We start from the raw sequence: 15,264 nt of genomic DNA on the forward strand, positions 1-15,264 counted from the left end.
TTTATAAAGTTGGAGTTGATGTGATACTCAGTGAGCAAAGAGGCACAAAGGCAAAGTCACTTGTCCAAAGTCCTCAGATGAAGCCTGCCCCAGGCTTATGTATGCTACCCATTTATTCACCAAGAAAACCCTCAACAGCTGGGCCTGCATGGAGTGGTTATATTTCAAGGTTTTCACAGGGATTACAATGACAGTCCCCACCCCAATCAGGCACCAGGTAAAAGCAGGGACTTAAAACAGCACCCCAGTCCTTCAGCCTGAGCCACCACATGCTATCAGTGTCCTAACCTCCCCCTGGGCCCCAAGCTAGGCTAGGGCTTGGGCAGAGAAACGGAGGGACAAAGAAATGAGTCACATTGCCACCTGAGAACCCTCCGAGGGGAGGACCCAGCCTGAGTCTCCCTCCTCCCAAGTGCAAAGTGTGTAAACAGAAAAGTGCAGTCTAACTGGGTCCTGCTCCTGCCCCCACCCCGTACGTGGGGAGAGGTGCACAGAGACAAGCCTGGCTTTCTCTGGCCTCACTGCTTGCTGAACAGAAGGTCCGGAGCGAAGCAGTCTGCCCTTGCGCACAACTCCAGGGCCGTACTTACTCATTTTGACAGCTGCCAGTGTCCCTACAGTTTATCAGGTGAATTGGTCAGGGGGGTCAGTCTCTCTCAAGTCTGACTTAAGGCTGGGACAGCCCCATCATTCTCTGTTGATTATGTGGCGCATATATATTATTTATATAAATATTTCTCTATGTACAGGAAATAAGGTGGCTTTCAGGGAGGGAGGGAGGCTGGGGGCCGCAAGGCATCAATGCTGTTGGAGTTGTCCAGTTCAGTGCTGTCACAGTCTGAGTCCTCAGAATTGGGAGGGCCCTGCGAGGAAGAGCAGAAATGCAGTGAGGTGGGGCTCAGCATCTCAGCATTACAAGTTAGATTTCCTTCAGGGCCTCGCACTGGGGTTTTTTACTTGCTTATATATACATTTTTTTGGCAAGCCAGCGGCTTACTGATTGCTAGGATCCAAACTGCTGAGGCTACTGCTGAGCACCAGACCACCTACTCGGAGGATCCCTCCTTGGCTGCTCTTTGTACATGCTGTGCCTCCAGTGCTTATATTACAGGCCTCATTCCGCCACGTGGCTTTTTGCTGTCTTTGTGGGAGGAAACTGGCTCCTAAATTCAGGGACCTCTCTGGCTTGTGCAGCTGCTCCTGGCTCTGTTAGGTGACTCACCTGCTCACCTCGGAGTAGGTCCTGCTGTGGGATAGGCAGGGAGCTGGGTTCGGGATCAGTGACCACCTCAGAAGCTGGTGGGTCCGATGGAAGTTCCGAGCCCTGGGAGCACATGTCATCAGACCGTTCATCCGGCCGCTCGTCGGTGTTGGTACTGCCAACCTCAGGTGTGCCACTAGGGGAAGGCTCACTAGCTGTACCTTCCTCCCCGTCTGATGGATTCTCTGAGCTGAAGGTAGATAGTGACTGGCGCATGTTCAGGCCCTGAGGCCACCTAGGTTTTGCAGAGACAGTGGGTTACAGCTCAGTTTTGCCCCTTGCAGCAGAGAAGCAAGGCCACTCCTGAACTCCATTGCTCACCTCTGGCTTGATGTCAGCTCTACTTCACTGTCTACCTCTCCTTCCTCCTCTTCTGAGGAGATGCCGCGTTTCTGCAGGGAGATGGGGCAGGGGGGCTGTGGTCAAGGTGGGAGAGGTCACTAAGAACCTCAGAAGGGAGCAAAGGAAGGTTGGTCAGCGCCTTAGATCAGGAATAGAATATGGCAGTGGCCCAGGGAAGAGTTAGAGTTCAGGGAGTTGTGCATACTTTACCTGACTTCTGGTGACAGCAGCCCTGTACAGCAGTGCAGCCGGGGTCAAGTGTTGGGACCCAGCCCGGCTTCCTCCCCGGCCTGCTGTCCCTTCCTTTCCAGTTCCCAGCAGCCCCACGCCTTCGCCAGGCCCTACTGCTGGAGGGGGCTCTCCTTTGGCTCCCCCAGGTGAATCTGGGCTGGTGGAGCCAGGGGCTGAGCCTTCGCTGGGGGGTGTGTCCCCCCTGGCAGGTGGTGGCGAGCCAGGATCACCAGCTGCCCCTGAGGTGCCCCGGCCCCGGGCTCCTAGTGCTGCCGACAGCAGGTCTGGGGACGAGGAAGACATCTTGCGGAGCAGGAGGTCATGGTGGAGCCCACGGAGGGCTGGGGGGCAGGCCTCCCAAGCTGAAGGTCCCCCTGCTAGGGACCCCGGGCTTCCCGGTCCCCCGGGTTCATGGGCTGGCACAGCTGCACGAAGCCCAGGCAGGTCCCCGCAGCTGCCCTTGGCGCTGGCCTTCCGGTGACGCGTCTTGCCACGGCGATTCCGCCCCGGTGAAGGGGGTCCTTTGGGGCACCCAGGAAGCCCCACTCCACTCAGGGCTGCATCTAGCTTAGGTAGTAAAGACTCGGTCTTGAGGATATCTGGCCTGGTAGGGGAGAGAGGATCAGAATAAGGCATTTCTGTGCCCAGAGCACTCCCTGAACGTGGGCTGGCCTGCATGGGCATCAGGAGCTCCCCACTCCCACCTTTTGCTGTGAGGAGACAGCTTCTGCGGCACATTGCGCTTCTTGATGAGCTTCTCCATGGTGTTGCCATGCAGGATGCCTCGGGAAGGGTGGGACTTCAGCAGGCCCGGGCACCTGCGCTCTAGAGCTTGCTCCCGCCTAAACATCCATGCACCTCTTAGTTGGCTCAGTGGGCTCAGCTCGGGGTGGGGGTGGGGCTTTGGGGAATTGATGCCTAAGGACAGGCGGGGTTACCTGAGCAGCTCCCGCTCCTTGAGTTCCAGCTGCAACATGAGAGCATTCAGTTCCATGTACAGATTGTTGGCGCGCTCCAGCTTCCTCTCATAGTGTTCCCGGATGTCCAAGGCATGTCTGAAACAGGTAGAAAGCTCCTCCAGTGAACCAGGTTCACCTGCTGAGAAGGTTCTCAGTGACATAGTGGGCAAGTCGCCTCCCAGACTTGAGCACGCACCTGAGCTCCTCTCTCCTCCGCATCACCAGCTCCTCTTCCAGGCGGTGCAGACAGGTCCCTTCGGACTTAATCTTTTCAAAGTGCAGCTTGACTTCTTCCCGCCACTCTGCCTGGGGGTGGAGACGATGAGGGGTGAGGGTCGCGTCTGTCTGCCTGGTAGACAGTCTGGGCTGCCAGCGCCACAGCACGTGGCCGGGGTGGGGCGGGCGCCCCCCCCCCCCCACCTGGGACTTGAAGTAGGTCTCCTGCGGTGTGGAGAGCACGTCGGCTGAGGCGATGTCCAGGTGCAGCAGGATCTGCCGGAATGATGGGCGGTTTCGAGGTTTGCTGTTCCTGGAGGGAAATTGGGCGGTGGGTTTCAGATAGCAGCTTAGAACATCCTGCCCAAAGTGTCCTCAAGACCCCGATCCTGTGCCCCAAGAACTCTGTCAGCTAGGAAGTGGAAGTGAGGAGACCTGTGCAATTCCACGTGACAACTTGTCCTCCCAGGTCACACTCTTCCCCAAGGCCTTCAAAGGAAGCGCCTGGAAATGCCTGACCACAGCTGGAGAGGCCTCAAGCTTGCCTGGGGGTCCGGGTTCCCTGCTCCTGGAGGCTTGGCTGTCCCGGTGCCCCTTCTGTGTACTCTGGCGCTTGGTAGCAGCCCTGGTTAGCGGGTACTGTTACCCATGGCGCACAGATGAGGAGAGGGTTTGGAAGTGATACCACCTGCCCGGAGTCGCTCAGCCTGGGAGGCTGCATGAGCCCATTCCAAATGGAAGGCAGCCTGAGTCGCCCACACCCGCTGCAGGTTATGGCCAGCTCAGCCCGCTACACCCACATTCTCCATCCTGGGTTCTGGGAGCTGGGATTTTCTGTTACGGATTCAGGCCCTGGGTGGCCGGGTTCTAGGAGCCAGCTACCCACCAGCAACACCCCCTTGCTCCCCAGCCCGAGCCCATCCTCACCAGCACTGGCGGAGTAGGATTTTGAAGCCATCTGGGCAGCTGGAGGGCACAGGCAGATGCAGACTGTTGCTGCCCACACCCCAGATGATGGCGGAGGAGTCCACGTCTTTGTAGGGAATCTCACCCGTCAGCAGTTCCCACAGCACCACACCAAAGGACCTGAGGAGGAGGGGCTTCACTTGGGAGGGGCTCTCTGTAGAAGCCCTGGCCGCCATGTCTAGTCCCCGGAAGTGCCCCCGCCCCTGGCCCAGCCTGGCCCTCACCAGATGTCCACCTTCTCAGACACGGGCTCATTGCGGATCACCTCTGGGGCCATCCAGGCCACTGTCCCTGCAAAGGACATCTTGGTGCTCTTGTCACTCAGCTCCTTGGAAGTGCCGAAATCTGAGATCTTGACCACATCATCGTATGTGATTAGCATGCTGGGAAAGAGAGCAGTCAGCTGGACTCTGCCCTTCCGCACACATCCCCTGACTGTGTGGGCTCCACTGCAGCCCTCCCGAGACGGGACCCCACGTGCACCCACTTGTATACTCACTTAGGGGACTTGAGGTCTCGGTGGATGATCTTGTGCAGGTGTAGGTAGTTCATGCCCCCGGCGATGCCCATGGACCAGTCAACCAGCAAGGAGGGGGTGACTGGGCGGCCAGCCCGCAGCACCTCGTACAGCTGGCCCTGGGCGCAGAACTCCATGAGGATGCAGTAGCAGGGGGCCTGGGTGCACACACCCCTGGGGGCCAAACAGTGGTGTGAAGGCTTCGGCCACCTGGCTCCCACCTGGCTCACACTTGGAAGCCCCCTTTCCCACCCATGCCATTTGGAAGTGTCCTCAGGGAAGGACGTGGCTGGGTCCCACAGCCCAGGAGGGTCCCAGCCCCCAGCCCCTGCCAGGGGCCTCACTTGAAAGTGATGATGTTGGGGTGCTTCAGCTTCCGCAGGTGTTTGATGTCAGTCTCCTTGAGGTCTCGCACCTTCTTCACAGCCACCTCTTCCCCGTGGAAGCGCCCCAGGAAGACGGCGCCCTGGGCCCCCGAGCCTACCCACTGCAGGTCCAGGATTTCCTCAAAGGGGACCTCCCAAGGGTCTGTGGACAGGAGGCACAGTGCCACAAGGCTCAGGGCCAGGGCACTGGGTGGGCAGCGGTGAAGGGCCTGGGGCTGGGCCGTGGGGAGGGAGAGACTCAGGTGCTGGAGGTGGGGCTCCCGCAAGCACAGCACCTACCTTCCTGCTGCTGCTTGTGCTCCGTGGAGTAGGCCTTGCCAATCATGGTCCACACGGGGCGCAGGCAGCCAAAGAGGCCTTCCAGGAAGCCACTGCCACTCTGGCACTGTAGCCGCACCTCGTCAGCTCGAACCCTGGACGCCCGGCTCTCAGGAGACCCCGTGGCTCCCCCGGGGCCTCCTGCGTCCTGCTCGTGGAGCTGCAGAACGCTGTTGGCAAAAGGCTCGGGGGGCGGCTCCCCACCCGGGGAGGGGCTGGGCCCGCCCCCGCCCTGCCCACCGAGGGGCACTACATCGCGAAGCACGCACTGCGTAGGGGTCAGGTCCTTCTCGGGGGTGCAGTCGGAAGTGTCCGGGTCCAGTTTGCGCATGGATGCCTCGCTGAGCGTGGACACGAAGCCCCCGAAGGAAGGGGAGGGCGTGCGGGTCTCATGGAGGCAGGCCATGGCGGCTGTGCCCCCGCTGTGGTGGTGAGCGGCAGGCCCTGCGCAGAGGAAGGGCCGGTCAGGGCTGCCATCCCCAGCAAGAGATGTTCAGGCTGCAGAGAGCTGGCCTCAGGGCAGCCCTACAGGGTATAACCTTTTTTTGTTTTGTTTTGTTTTTGACAGGCAGAGTGGACAGTGAGAGAGACAGACAGAAAGGTCTTCCTTTGCCGTTGGTTCACCCTCCAATGGCCGCCGCAGCCAGTGCGCTGCGGCTGGCGCACCGCACTGATCCGAAGCCAGGAGCCAGGTGCTTCTCCTGGTCTCCCATGGGGTGCAGGGCCCAAGCACTTGGGCCATCCTCCACTGCACTCCCGGGCCACAGCAGAGAGCTGGCCTGGAAGAGGGGCAACCGGGACAGAATCCTGCGCCCTGACCGGGACTAGAACCCGGTGTGCCGGCGCCGCTAGGCGGAGGATTAGCCTATTGAGCCACGGCGCCGGCTCTGGGTATAACCCTTGAGTCTCCCCCTAGGGTGAGGAGGGAGCCTGCCATACTTGGCCTCCTCTCGGGCATCTATCGGTGACACAAGCAACAGTCGGGTATCCAGGTAACAGCCCTGAGTACTGTTCTCAAGTATCTGCCCCACTCAGGCACATGCTGGTAAAATACACGGACTCTGCAGGCACCAGTCCCCTTCTCTGTGTCGCACTACACTTGACATACGCGGGTACGCCTGTGTGTCACACAGCGAGGTCTCAACCTCAGCACTGCAGGTGATGCACCTGTCCCTTCCACTCACGTACTTGGCACAGGGTACCACCGGGGGCCCTCAGGAACACTGAACTCAGGTGAGTGCCTATGACACGCTCAGGACGCACAGGTGCACACCGGGGCTCAGTGTGCTGTCACCGCCCTCCCGGCACGCTCTGTGCAAGGGGCAGAACCGTTCGATGTGGATGCAGAACAAGCTGTGGCCGCTGCTTCATCTCCCCTGGCCCTCCCATCACAGCTGCTCTCTCGGAGCTCAAAGGAGGCCCTGTCTTCTCTCTCTTCTCCACTGCCCCAGCCGCAGCTCCCTAAATCAAGACCCAGCTTTCTAGGCAATGGCGATCTGCCCCAGTGCATAGCCTCTAAACTCTCCAACCCTAGACCTGCCTCGGCCATTTAATAACGGCTGTGTGACCTCAGGAGAGCCACGGCGGAGTTTCTGCAAGTATACACACGGATAATCCACCCAGCAGGAATCCGAGTGGGCCAGAGCTCGCCACCGGCGGTCATCCTGAGTGCCCATCTCCCGCCACATCCAGGCAGCTCCCAGCCCCTCCCCTGAACCACAGCGGAAGCGGTGGTAAGGTGTCGATGACGTAGAGACGCGAGGCTGCTTGATTCTGGGAACAGGTACATTTCCAGGCCTTTCCACAGAACACTTCCTTAGCGCAGGGTAGCCCTGGGATCTGCCCCACCCATCGGGCACCTCAGGTGATTCTTATAACTGCCTTCAGTCAAGCACAGGTAGCAGTTGTCGCCTGGCCCAGGACAGTGACCTCTTCAATCCTCTCCAAGTCTCCCACTACCACCAAGCAGTTTTGTTTTCTTTCTTTTTAAATTTTTTTTTTTTTTTTTTTTTTTACAGGCAGAGTGGACAGTGAGAGAGACAGAGAAAGGTCTTCCTTTTGCCGTTGGTTCACACTCCAATGGCCGCCATGGCTGGTGCGCTGCGGCCGGCGCACCGCGCTGATCCGATGGCAGGAGCCAGGTACTTCTCCTGGTCTCCCATGAGGTGCAGGGCCCAAGCACCCGGACCATCCTCCACTGCACTCCCTGGCCACAGCAGAAAGCTGGCCTGGAAGAGGGGCAACCGGGACAGAATCCGGCGCCCCGCCCGGGACTAGAACCCTGTGTGCCGGCGCCACTAGTTGGAGGATTAGCCTATTGAGCCGCGGCGCCCACCAAGGAGTTTTCTAAAAATGTGTACTTGCCACACCCCCTCGTCTGTCTCAGACCCCAGCTGCCCTCTGCCCTCACCCTGGTAGTCTTGGCTCCGAGCTCTGGTCCGCCCAGCCACGCCAGCCTCATCCCTCCAGACTGCTGGACCCCAGGCAGGCCATACAGAAACTCAGCCCACCCCAGGCTACAACAGGCAAAAAGCCTGAGCTGGGGGGGCATAAGGTTTACTGCGAATGTTAGCCTCTGCAATCCGCACAACAGTGCATTCGAGCCCCAAAGCAGTAAGGTGGGCATTCTTGGCCCCTTTTACACACTACGGCATGGTGGGATTAAGTGGCCTGCCTGTGGTGCCACAGTGAGCCCAAGCCCCCAGGTGTGCTCTGTGCAACTCTCACGAGCCTTCCCCACCGCTGCAGGTCAGTCCCTCCTCGGGGCGCGCCCGCAGACAGCTTGGTGCTCAGAGACGCTCCCATTCCATCCTTGCCAACACAGACCCAGAAAGCGGAAATCACAAGTCCAGCTCCGGAATCCCTAAGGCATCCTGCTAGATACCTGCCCTTCCCAGAGCTAATGCAAACCAAACACAGGCCAGCCAAGCGCCCCCCACCCACCCACACAGAATTTCCTCTGCAGGAGCCGGGGGCTCTCACCTGCCCGCCCTCCCCCTGCCCCCAAGCCGGCGCTTCCTTCCTGGACCGTCCAGAACCGAGGCCCGCGGGCTCTCGGACGCTCTGGCCTGCTCGTGCTGGACTGGAAACAAGGATGGTGGGATGGGGTCCGCGGGGGCCATCAGGCCACGAGGCCAGGATCCCAAAGCCCGAGTCGGAGCCCCACCAAGCGGAGAGGAAGGGGTTACGGCCGCGGCGCCCCCTCCCCCCTCCCGACCTCCTTCCCAGCCGTCACGTGGCTGGGGGCGGGGGTCCGGGTGGGCCAGGGGAGGGGACACGGCGGCCCGGAGAAGCGCGGGGCGCTGCGGCGTAACCATGACGACTGGGCCCGAGGCGCGTGAAGTCACCAGGACCAGATTAGCCCAGGGTCACGTGAGCGCGCCGCGGGGGCGGGGCCGCGCTGCGCGGCCCATGTGGCCGGTGCCGGGGTGGCCTCGGGCGTCCGGAGCCCGAGGTGCGACCCCGGCTAGCGGCCGGCTAGCGGCCGGCCCCAGTGCGCCTTCGCCGCGTGCGGTCCCAGGGGCAGATAAGGGAGTCCTTCAGGGGCCAGAGGGCATCCGGAGGAGAAGCGATGGGTATCAGAGAGCAGGGGCTTGGGCTTGGCTGTCGGGATGCGGTGCAGGAAATGGAGAGCGAGGGAGGCAGGACATGGCCAGGGCGAAGGCACAGCTGGGAACCGCGGGAGGCGCCGCGGAGTGCAGCCTGCACTGGGGGGGCTTGGAAAGCAGAGCCCCCCCCCCCCCGTCCCGGGGAGTGCGGGTGGGAGCACCTCCCCAGCCCCGACTTTTTAAGGCGGGGTCAGGCACGGCTGCCTCTCCCTCCAGGTCACCAGGCTCATCCCGGAGGCCCCTCGGGTGTCCAGAGAAGCCACTTCACCTGTGTGTCTTTGGAGGAATGGGAGACCAGGGAAAAGCAAGGGGTCTGGCCAGGCCCACCCCGCCCCCAGCGCAGGAGCAGGCCACGTGCCCCAGGGAGCTGCAGCCCTGGTCCTCTACCCGCTCCACCCCCCACCCCCGGGCCGGCTCCTTTATCCTGACCCGCCAGCTGTGCCCCGGCGGCGCCGGGGCTTTGGGGGGGATAGTATGGCTGGGAGCCCCCGGCCCAGACATTCGTCACCTGGGGGGAGGGGCGCTGTCTCCCGGGCCATCAATTATGCAGCACGAGGGGGAAGGGCTGCAATGCGATCGGAGCGGCGGGTATCTCTGTCAGTCATTCTGTCAGGTCCAGGGAAGGGGCAGGATGCTCTCTGAACCCCACATCTGCCAGGGGAGGGGCTTCTTGGACACTGGGAGGCCCTAATGCAGCTGCAGGTTTGCTGGCGCCCCCAGAGGGCCCCCTAAGAAAACTGCAGGGTGGAGTAGGGGCAGAAGCCCCCCCCCACCCCATTCCTCCAGCCTGGGATGCTTGAGGCTGGGCCAGGTGAAGCTGCTCAGCTCCTTCGAAGCACCCCCACCCCCACCCCACTGCAGGTTCTCAAGGCCAAGCTGCTTATCCTGAGGCCATGGAGGGGGTAGTTCAGAGGCCAGGCCATCTGTCTGGACCCTGGGCTCCCTCACAGCCACTCAGGAAATCCGAGCAGAGCCCCCACCCCCACCCTGGCTCCTGAGTGCACGTGGGAGGGGGGCTGCGAGGGAGAGGAGCAGGCTCAGACAAGGACCAAGGCTGCAACTTGTCATTTGGTCCCAGCCACAGTGTTCTTCCAGGGACTGGCTTTTCCCTGTGTCGTGCTCTGGTGAAGGGGAGACCGGACAGCACCCCTTAACACAGGTCCTTGGCCTCACCCAGCAGCCCGAGCTGTTGGACTGCTTCCAGGATGGTGGGCAGCGGCACAGGACAGCTTAGGGGAAAAGCACCAACTGTGGCTTTAGAGAGACCAGAGCTGGGAGCCAGGTCTGCGCTCAGTCTGCTTATGGAGGTGGGTGGCGAGGGTTAGTTGGGAAGTGCGACGCCTGCCCGCCAGCCCCCTTGCTTGGTTGGAGCCCAGGCCTAGGCCATCTCTCCTGTCTGCCTCGCGATCTCAGGTTCCAGTGGAACCGTAGAAAGGCCCGATTCTCTGCACCGGTCCCCACAGCCTGGCCAAGTTCTCTTTCTGGAGTCTTCTCCTCTAAGCAGCCACAGCACTGACCCAGGATCCCTGCTAGGCCCCACCTACCCACGGAGGTCTGAGGCGAAGGGGGGATAAGTCACAGGGGGCCCCTAGGGGAGCCTGGAAGGAGTTCAGCATATTTTAACAGTTCCTGAGCTAGATGTACACTTAAGAAAATCTAAGGGCTGGCATTCTGGCACCGTGGGTTAAGCCGCTTCCTGCAATGCTGGCACCCCGCTAAGAGTGCCAGTTTTGAGTCCCGGCTGCTCCACTTCTGATCCTGCTCCCTGCTAATATGCCTGGGAAGCAGCAGAACATGGCCCAAGTGCTTGGGTCCCTGCTATCCACTTGGGAGACCCAGATGAAGCTCCAGGCTTCTGGCTTCGGTCTGGCCCAGCACTGGCCGTTGTGGCCATTTGGGGAGTGAGCCAGTGGATGGAATGGAAGTTCTCCCTCTCTGCAACTCAGGCCTTTCAAATACAAAAATAAGTCTTGAAAAAGGGGCAAAAAATAAACTCTGGAGTAGATGTTGTGGTGCAGCAGGTTAAGCCACCGCCTGGGACCGAGCATCCCACAGTTGGGAGTCCAGGCTACTCTGTTTCTGGTCCACCTTCCTGCTAATGTGCCTCCTGGGAGGCAGCAAGAACTGGCTGTGCACGGGAGAGACCCCGATGGAGCTCCAGGTTCCTGACTTTGGCCTGGCCCAGCCCTGGCTGTTGTGGGCCTTTAGGGAATGAACCAGCGTATGGAAAATTTCTCTCTCTCTATCCCTCTGCCTTTCAAGTGGATGAAAATAAACAAAAAGAAGTCTGGATGAGCAGGTGTTTGGCACAGTGGTTAAGACAAGTGGCTAACGCTGCTCGGGACAGCCGTGTCCCATACTGCAGTCCCTGGGTTCAATTCCCGGCTCCATTCTGATTCCAGCTCTCTGCTAATGCGTGTCCTCAAGTTGTTGGACCCCTAACACCCACGTGGGAGACCCAGCTTGAATTCCAGTCTCCTGGCTTTGGCCTGGCCCGGCCCAGCCGTCGCTGGCATTTGGGGACTGAACCAGAGTATGTAGATCTCTGTTTCTGTCGTCCTCCCTCTCTCTTTCTCCCACTCTCTCTCTTTCTGTGGCTTTCAAATACATAGTAAATAAATAAAATCTTAAAAGCTGGGAGGACAAATACCACAGCTTAGCCACATCTAGGCAGGTAGAATTCTAAATGTTTCAGATTTCTGCTTTTGGTTTAACTATATTTTCTAGTATTTTTGGTACTCCCTTTCAATGGCTTTTTAAAAAAAGGCAAAACTTACTTTAAATTTCAAAAGGAGCTTGGGGCCGTTGTGCCTGGGTAAATGCAGACCCCAGACTCTCAGAGACTGGTTGAGGCCAAGTCTGGGCACCTGAGCTGGTGGGGATGGGGCAGGAGAGGAACCAAGCTTAATTGCTGTATCCCCACATGAGCAAGGGGCACCTCGGTCACACAGCGGCCAACACTGCGTTTCTACATGCAGAAGAGCACGGGCTCCGGGCCCGACAGACCTGGGTTCAAGTCCTGCTTCTTGCCCCAGACTAAGTTTTTCACTTTGAAGAAATTAAGTGTCAGTGTCCGCATGTCTAAGGCAGAGGTGATGACAACACCATCTGACTGTCTCGTTGGGGGCATGACGGAGACAGTCACAAAAGTTCCTGGCCCGGGAAGTTCTGGACCTTGCTGGCACCAACTGGCAGGTTTTGTATAATTGGTGGCAAGGGTGGTGGGGGAGGAAACAGGAGGGCAGAGAGAGCAGGAGCCAGGCCAGGGCCTTCCTTGCCCTCCCCGGGAGTAAGGTCAGGGGCACTGCCTCTCCTCCCAGCCCTAGCCCAGCTGCGGCAGATCAGTCTCTGCCCAGCTCCACTGGAGGGGTCCCCTCCTGCCCTAGCAGGGGCTCTGGGAAAGGTAGACTGTGTGACCCCTTCCTTCTCGCAGGTAGGCCTGTGCTGTGGACAGGCCCTGGCTGTGGGTGCTGGGGACTGGGGCCCCCTTCTTGGCCAAGGCAGCCACCAGCAGAGTCTCACAGCAGGAGCACTGGGGAGCCCAGCTGAAGCCCACAACACCCAGGCTACCTCCTGCCCTGCACTCCTCTGCTCCTGGCTGGGGTTCCCCAAGAGGTGGGCACCCAGCACGCCTGTCTTTATGTGTGTGGGGGGCTGGGGTCTTCCTGCATCACCTGTGTCACAGTCTGAGTGGACAGGGCTTTTCTACTCCTCAGAGTGAGGGGAGAGGGAGCAAGGCCCTTAGGCCCAGAGAAACTCGAGTGTCTGGACAGGAAGGCTTGGGGCAGCTTTCCTGAGTCCCTCCTGCCGGCCTTGGCTGTGACCCTCAGGCTCAGGGAGTCGGCCTTGTGGTTTGAGGACTGGGGGCTGGGTGGGAGCCCCGATGTGCACTCCCTTCTACTTGAAGGCTGCTCCCCTACACTCCTGCCAAAGGGGGAACCCGCCAGGGACCTGAAAGGTGGGATTCTGCTCCCCTAATTCCCAGGAACACCTATTTCTTCCCACCTTGACCCCTGTTCCTGCCTCCCCTGGGTCAAGGCCAGGTTATCAGGAAGTTCCACCTCCGTGGAAAGGACTCTTGCTTTATTTTTTGGTCAATGAGTTTGAAGAGTGTGAGTGGGAGAGGGAGGAGGCTCTGGCAGGGCCTGCCTGACCTGAGGAAATGGGTTAGGGGAGTCACAGGAGCCGGAACCAGCAGGAGGCCACCTATGCATGGGGGGAGGGGAGTGTACAGCAGCTGGAGGCAAAAGCCACAGCTGGAGGGGATCAGGGCATTACAGCCGCAAGGGGAGGGGGCCGGGCCTCAGGCTTCGGGGAACAGGTGCTCTCTGCCAATAATCCTCAGGTCCAGTCTGCTCAGTGGGGTGGGGGGAGGCAGGGGGTGCATCGGGCCATGTCCTTGCTTTCCTTCCCTGGAGGGGCCCAAACTCGCCCCCCCCCCGCCTTCCCTCCCTCCCCTCCAGAGGCTGAGTGGGAGGAGAGAGGCTGTTCCCTTACCGCTGTCCTTTACGGCGGTCCCCCAGTCACTCCCCACCCCAAGCCTCCCTTCCAGTCTAGGGGCCCTCGGGCTCCAGGCTGGGCCGCGGCATCCCTCCCTCCTTCCCATCCCCACGGGCGTCGGGTCCAGGTCCCCAGATCTCCATCCAAACAGCCTCAGCATCCCTGCGCCGCCTCCCTCCGCCACGCCAAATCTGCATCCCGACCTTGCCTCGGTGCCCGGATCCCAGGACCCAGACCCGTGCCTGCCCCCCACCCCCCACCACTCGGCCAGGCTCTCACCTCGGGGGCTCCTCGGCCGCAGCACAAAAGGCGGCGCTGCTGCAGCTCCGCTCCGGATGCTGCTCCCGCCTCCTCCTCCTTCTCCTCCGCCTTCCCGCCTCCCCCCGCTGCCCTCGACCGGACTCGGGGCGCTGTCACGGCGAGGCTCGTGCGGGGTCCGAGCGCACGGATGTCAGCCCCGGCTTCCGGCCCCCACCCCCCGACCCCTAGCCCCGTCCCCACTCGGCTTGAACTCCCGCTCCTTCCGAGGCCCCCGCCCCTGGCCCCCCGGGACGGACACGCCCTGAGCGGGGGATGCAGCGCTGGAGCCGCCGGCCTCTTAAAGGAGCCCGCTGCTGCCATCCGGCGCGCTCCAGGCTCGTCCCCGGCCCGCCCGTGCCCCCTGCCTGCCCGCTGGCGGTGTCCTAGGGCTGTCCCACCTCGGGCCTCTTGCGGATCGCTTCCTGCCCGCCGCGAGAGCAGTTCCTCGGATGGGATCCCCAGCGCTCCGACCCGGCTCTCCGTCACACACATCGAGCCAGCTCTGCCTCCCCTAACTGTCGCCACTCCAGTTCCACCCAATTGGAATCCTCTCAGCTCTGGGCCCCATGCCTCTCCAGTGTTCGTGGATGACCCCTTATTAGCATCCCAAGCTTCCTCTGGGCCTTTGACCCCCCAGCTCCGGGGCAAGACATCTTTTCCCAGACTCATTCCCAGAACACTCCTTAGAATTTGGGGGGGGGGGGGTGGTGGTGCTATTTCTCTGGCCAAGGTCACACGATCTCGCTTTCATCTTTTAGCCCGGGGGTGGTTGTGAGACTTGGGGCTCTGCACCCACACTACTCCGTGCACGCGTTTTCAGGAGGTCAGAGTCCCCTCTGGCTCTCTTCAGCCGAAGGAGCCCAGGCGCCTTAGTTATCTGATCGTGTGGTCCCACTACAGCCCAATTCTCAGGCCCACAGTGTCCTGGCCGGCTCTAGAAGGCCGTTCTAAAAGGCTTTAGGAGCGCGCAGAATGAACGGGGAGGTGTGGGTGGGGGTGGGGGTTGTGGGGGACGACCTAGGAACGGGAAGCAGGTTCTGAGGCTGGGGGCTGAGGCGGAAATCTGGGCTGGACTGACTTGCATCTGCAACAGCCCCAGCGCCCTAAGGAGCAGGGAGTAGCCCCCTCTCGCGTCCAGGTACGGCCACTCTCTCAGACCGCAGAGCCAGGACCCGTCAGCTGCGTCTCGCAGCCAATCAGCACCTTTCCTCAGGAGAGAGGCGGGCCAAGGTGTGTGTGGGGTGCCACCCCGACTGTCCCCGCCCCCCTAAAGGAGCCAATCCCAACGCGCCTGGGGGCAGGCCACGCAATCGGGACAGCCAATCACATCGCGAGGCCTTTCGTGCGCATTTGCCCCTGCCCCTCCAGCTGCGACAAAGATGGCGCGCGACCTCCTGGGATTTGTAGTTTTCTCGGCTCCCAAAGATTCCTCCCCCCGCCCCACGTTCGAGTTAGCCCTTACCGCCCCGCCTCCAGCCGCTTCCACTTCGCCAGTGCGCATGTCCACGGCCTCACGGCCCGGGGAAGGAGGCGGGACGACAGGGAAACACTGCGAACCGCCCGCAGCTGGGGAAGAGCGCGGGGAGGTCCGCTCCTCCCAGAAGGCGGTGCGGCGAGCAGAGCGAGCCACGCGGAGGGTTGTGGGGCGAGCGCGCCCCTC

At 61.1% G+C, this 15,264-nt stretch overlaps 1 protein-coding gene across 6 annotated transcripts; it reads right to left on the reverse strand.

Annotated features, from left to right (window-relative positions):
* Nucleotides 1–143: 143 nt before the first annotated feature.
* Nucleotides 144–15,203, reverse strand: MAP3K12 (mitogen-activated protein kinase kinase kinase 12). Of its 6 annotated transcripts, none has more exons than XR_516707.4 (15): nt 14,003–14,146; nt 5,158–5,640; nt 4,837–5,020; nt 4,475–4,666; nt 4,200–4,358; nt 3,937–4,095; nt 3,214–3,322; nt 2,990–3,099; nt 2,773–2,889; nt 2,539–2,676; nt 1,814–2,438; nt 1,583–1,653; nt 1,423–1,496; nt 1,231–1,324; nt 144–863 (listed from the first exon to the last, which is right to left on the reverse strand). XR_516707.4 is itself a non-coding variant. In XM_051845554.2 (14 exons), the coding sequence occupies exons 2-14, from the start codon at nt 5,600–5,602 to the stop codon at nt 765–767; spliced, it is 2,682 nt and encodes an 893-aa protein (XP_051701514.1). In that variant the 5' UTR covers nt 5,603–5,640; nt 15,067–15,203; the 3' UTR covers nt 144–764. The 6 variants fall into 6 exon arrangements, 4 of the variants coding, with proteins under 4 accessions (XP_051701514.1, XP_008254758.1, XP_008254757.1 ...); XR_516706.4 differs by having other exon boundaries at nt 1,223–1,324; XM_051845554.2 differs by lacking the exon at nt 14,003–14,146 and adding an exon at nt 15,067–15,203 and having other exon boundaries at nt 1,223–1,496.
* Between the last annotated feature and the right edge of the window lie 61 nt (nt 15,204–15,264).

The sequence above is a fragment of the Oryctolagus cuniculus genome, chromosome 11 (genome assembly GCF_964237555.1).
Source record: "Oryctolagus cuniculus chromosome 11, mOryCun1.1, whole genome shotgun sequence".
NCBI lineage: Eukaryota > Metazoa > Chordata > Mammalia > Lagomorpha > Leporidae > Oryctolagus > Oryctolagus cuniculus.

Bases quoted from the DNA above. Each gene is read 5' to 3' on its own strand.
- MAP3K12 (XM_008256535.4), bottom strand. From the start codon at position 14,096: ATGTGTGTGACGGAGAGCCGGGTCGGAGCGCTGGGGATCCCATCCGAG. The intron at 5,021-5,157 runs GTAGGTGCTGTG...TCCTGTCCACAG, and splicing joins GCACAAGCAGCAGCAGGAAG to ACCCTTGGGAGGTCCCCTTT. The intron at 1,654-1,813 runs GTAAAGTATGCA...ATCTCCCTGCAG, and splicing joins CTGCTGTCACCAGAAGTCAG to AAACGCGGCATCTCCTCAGA.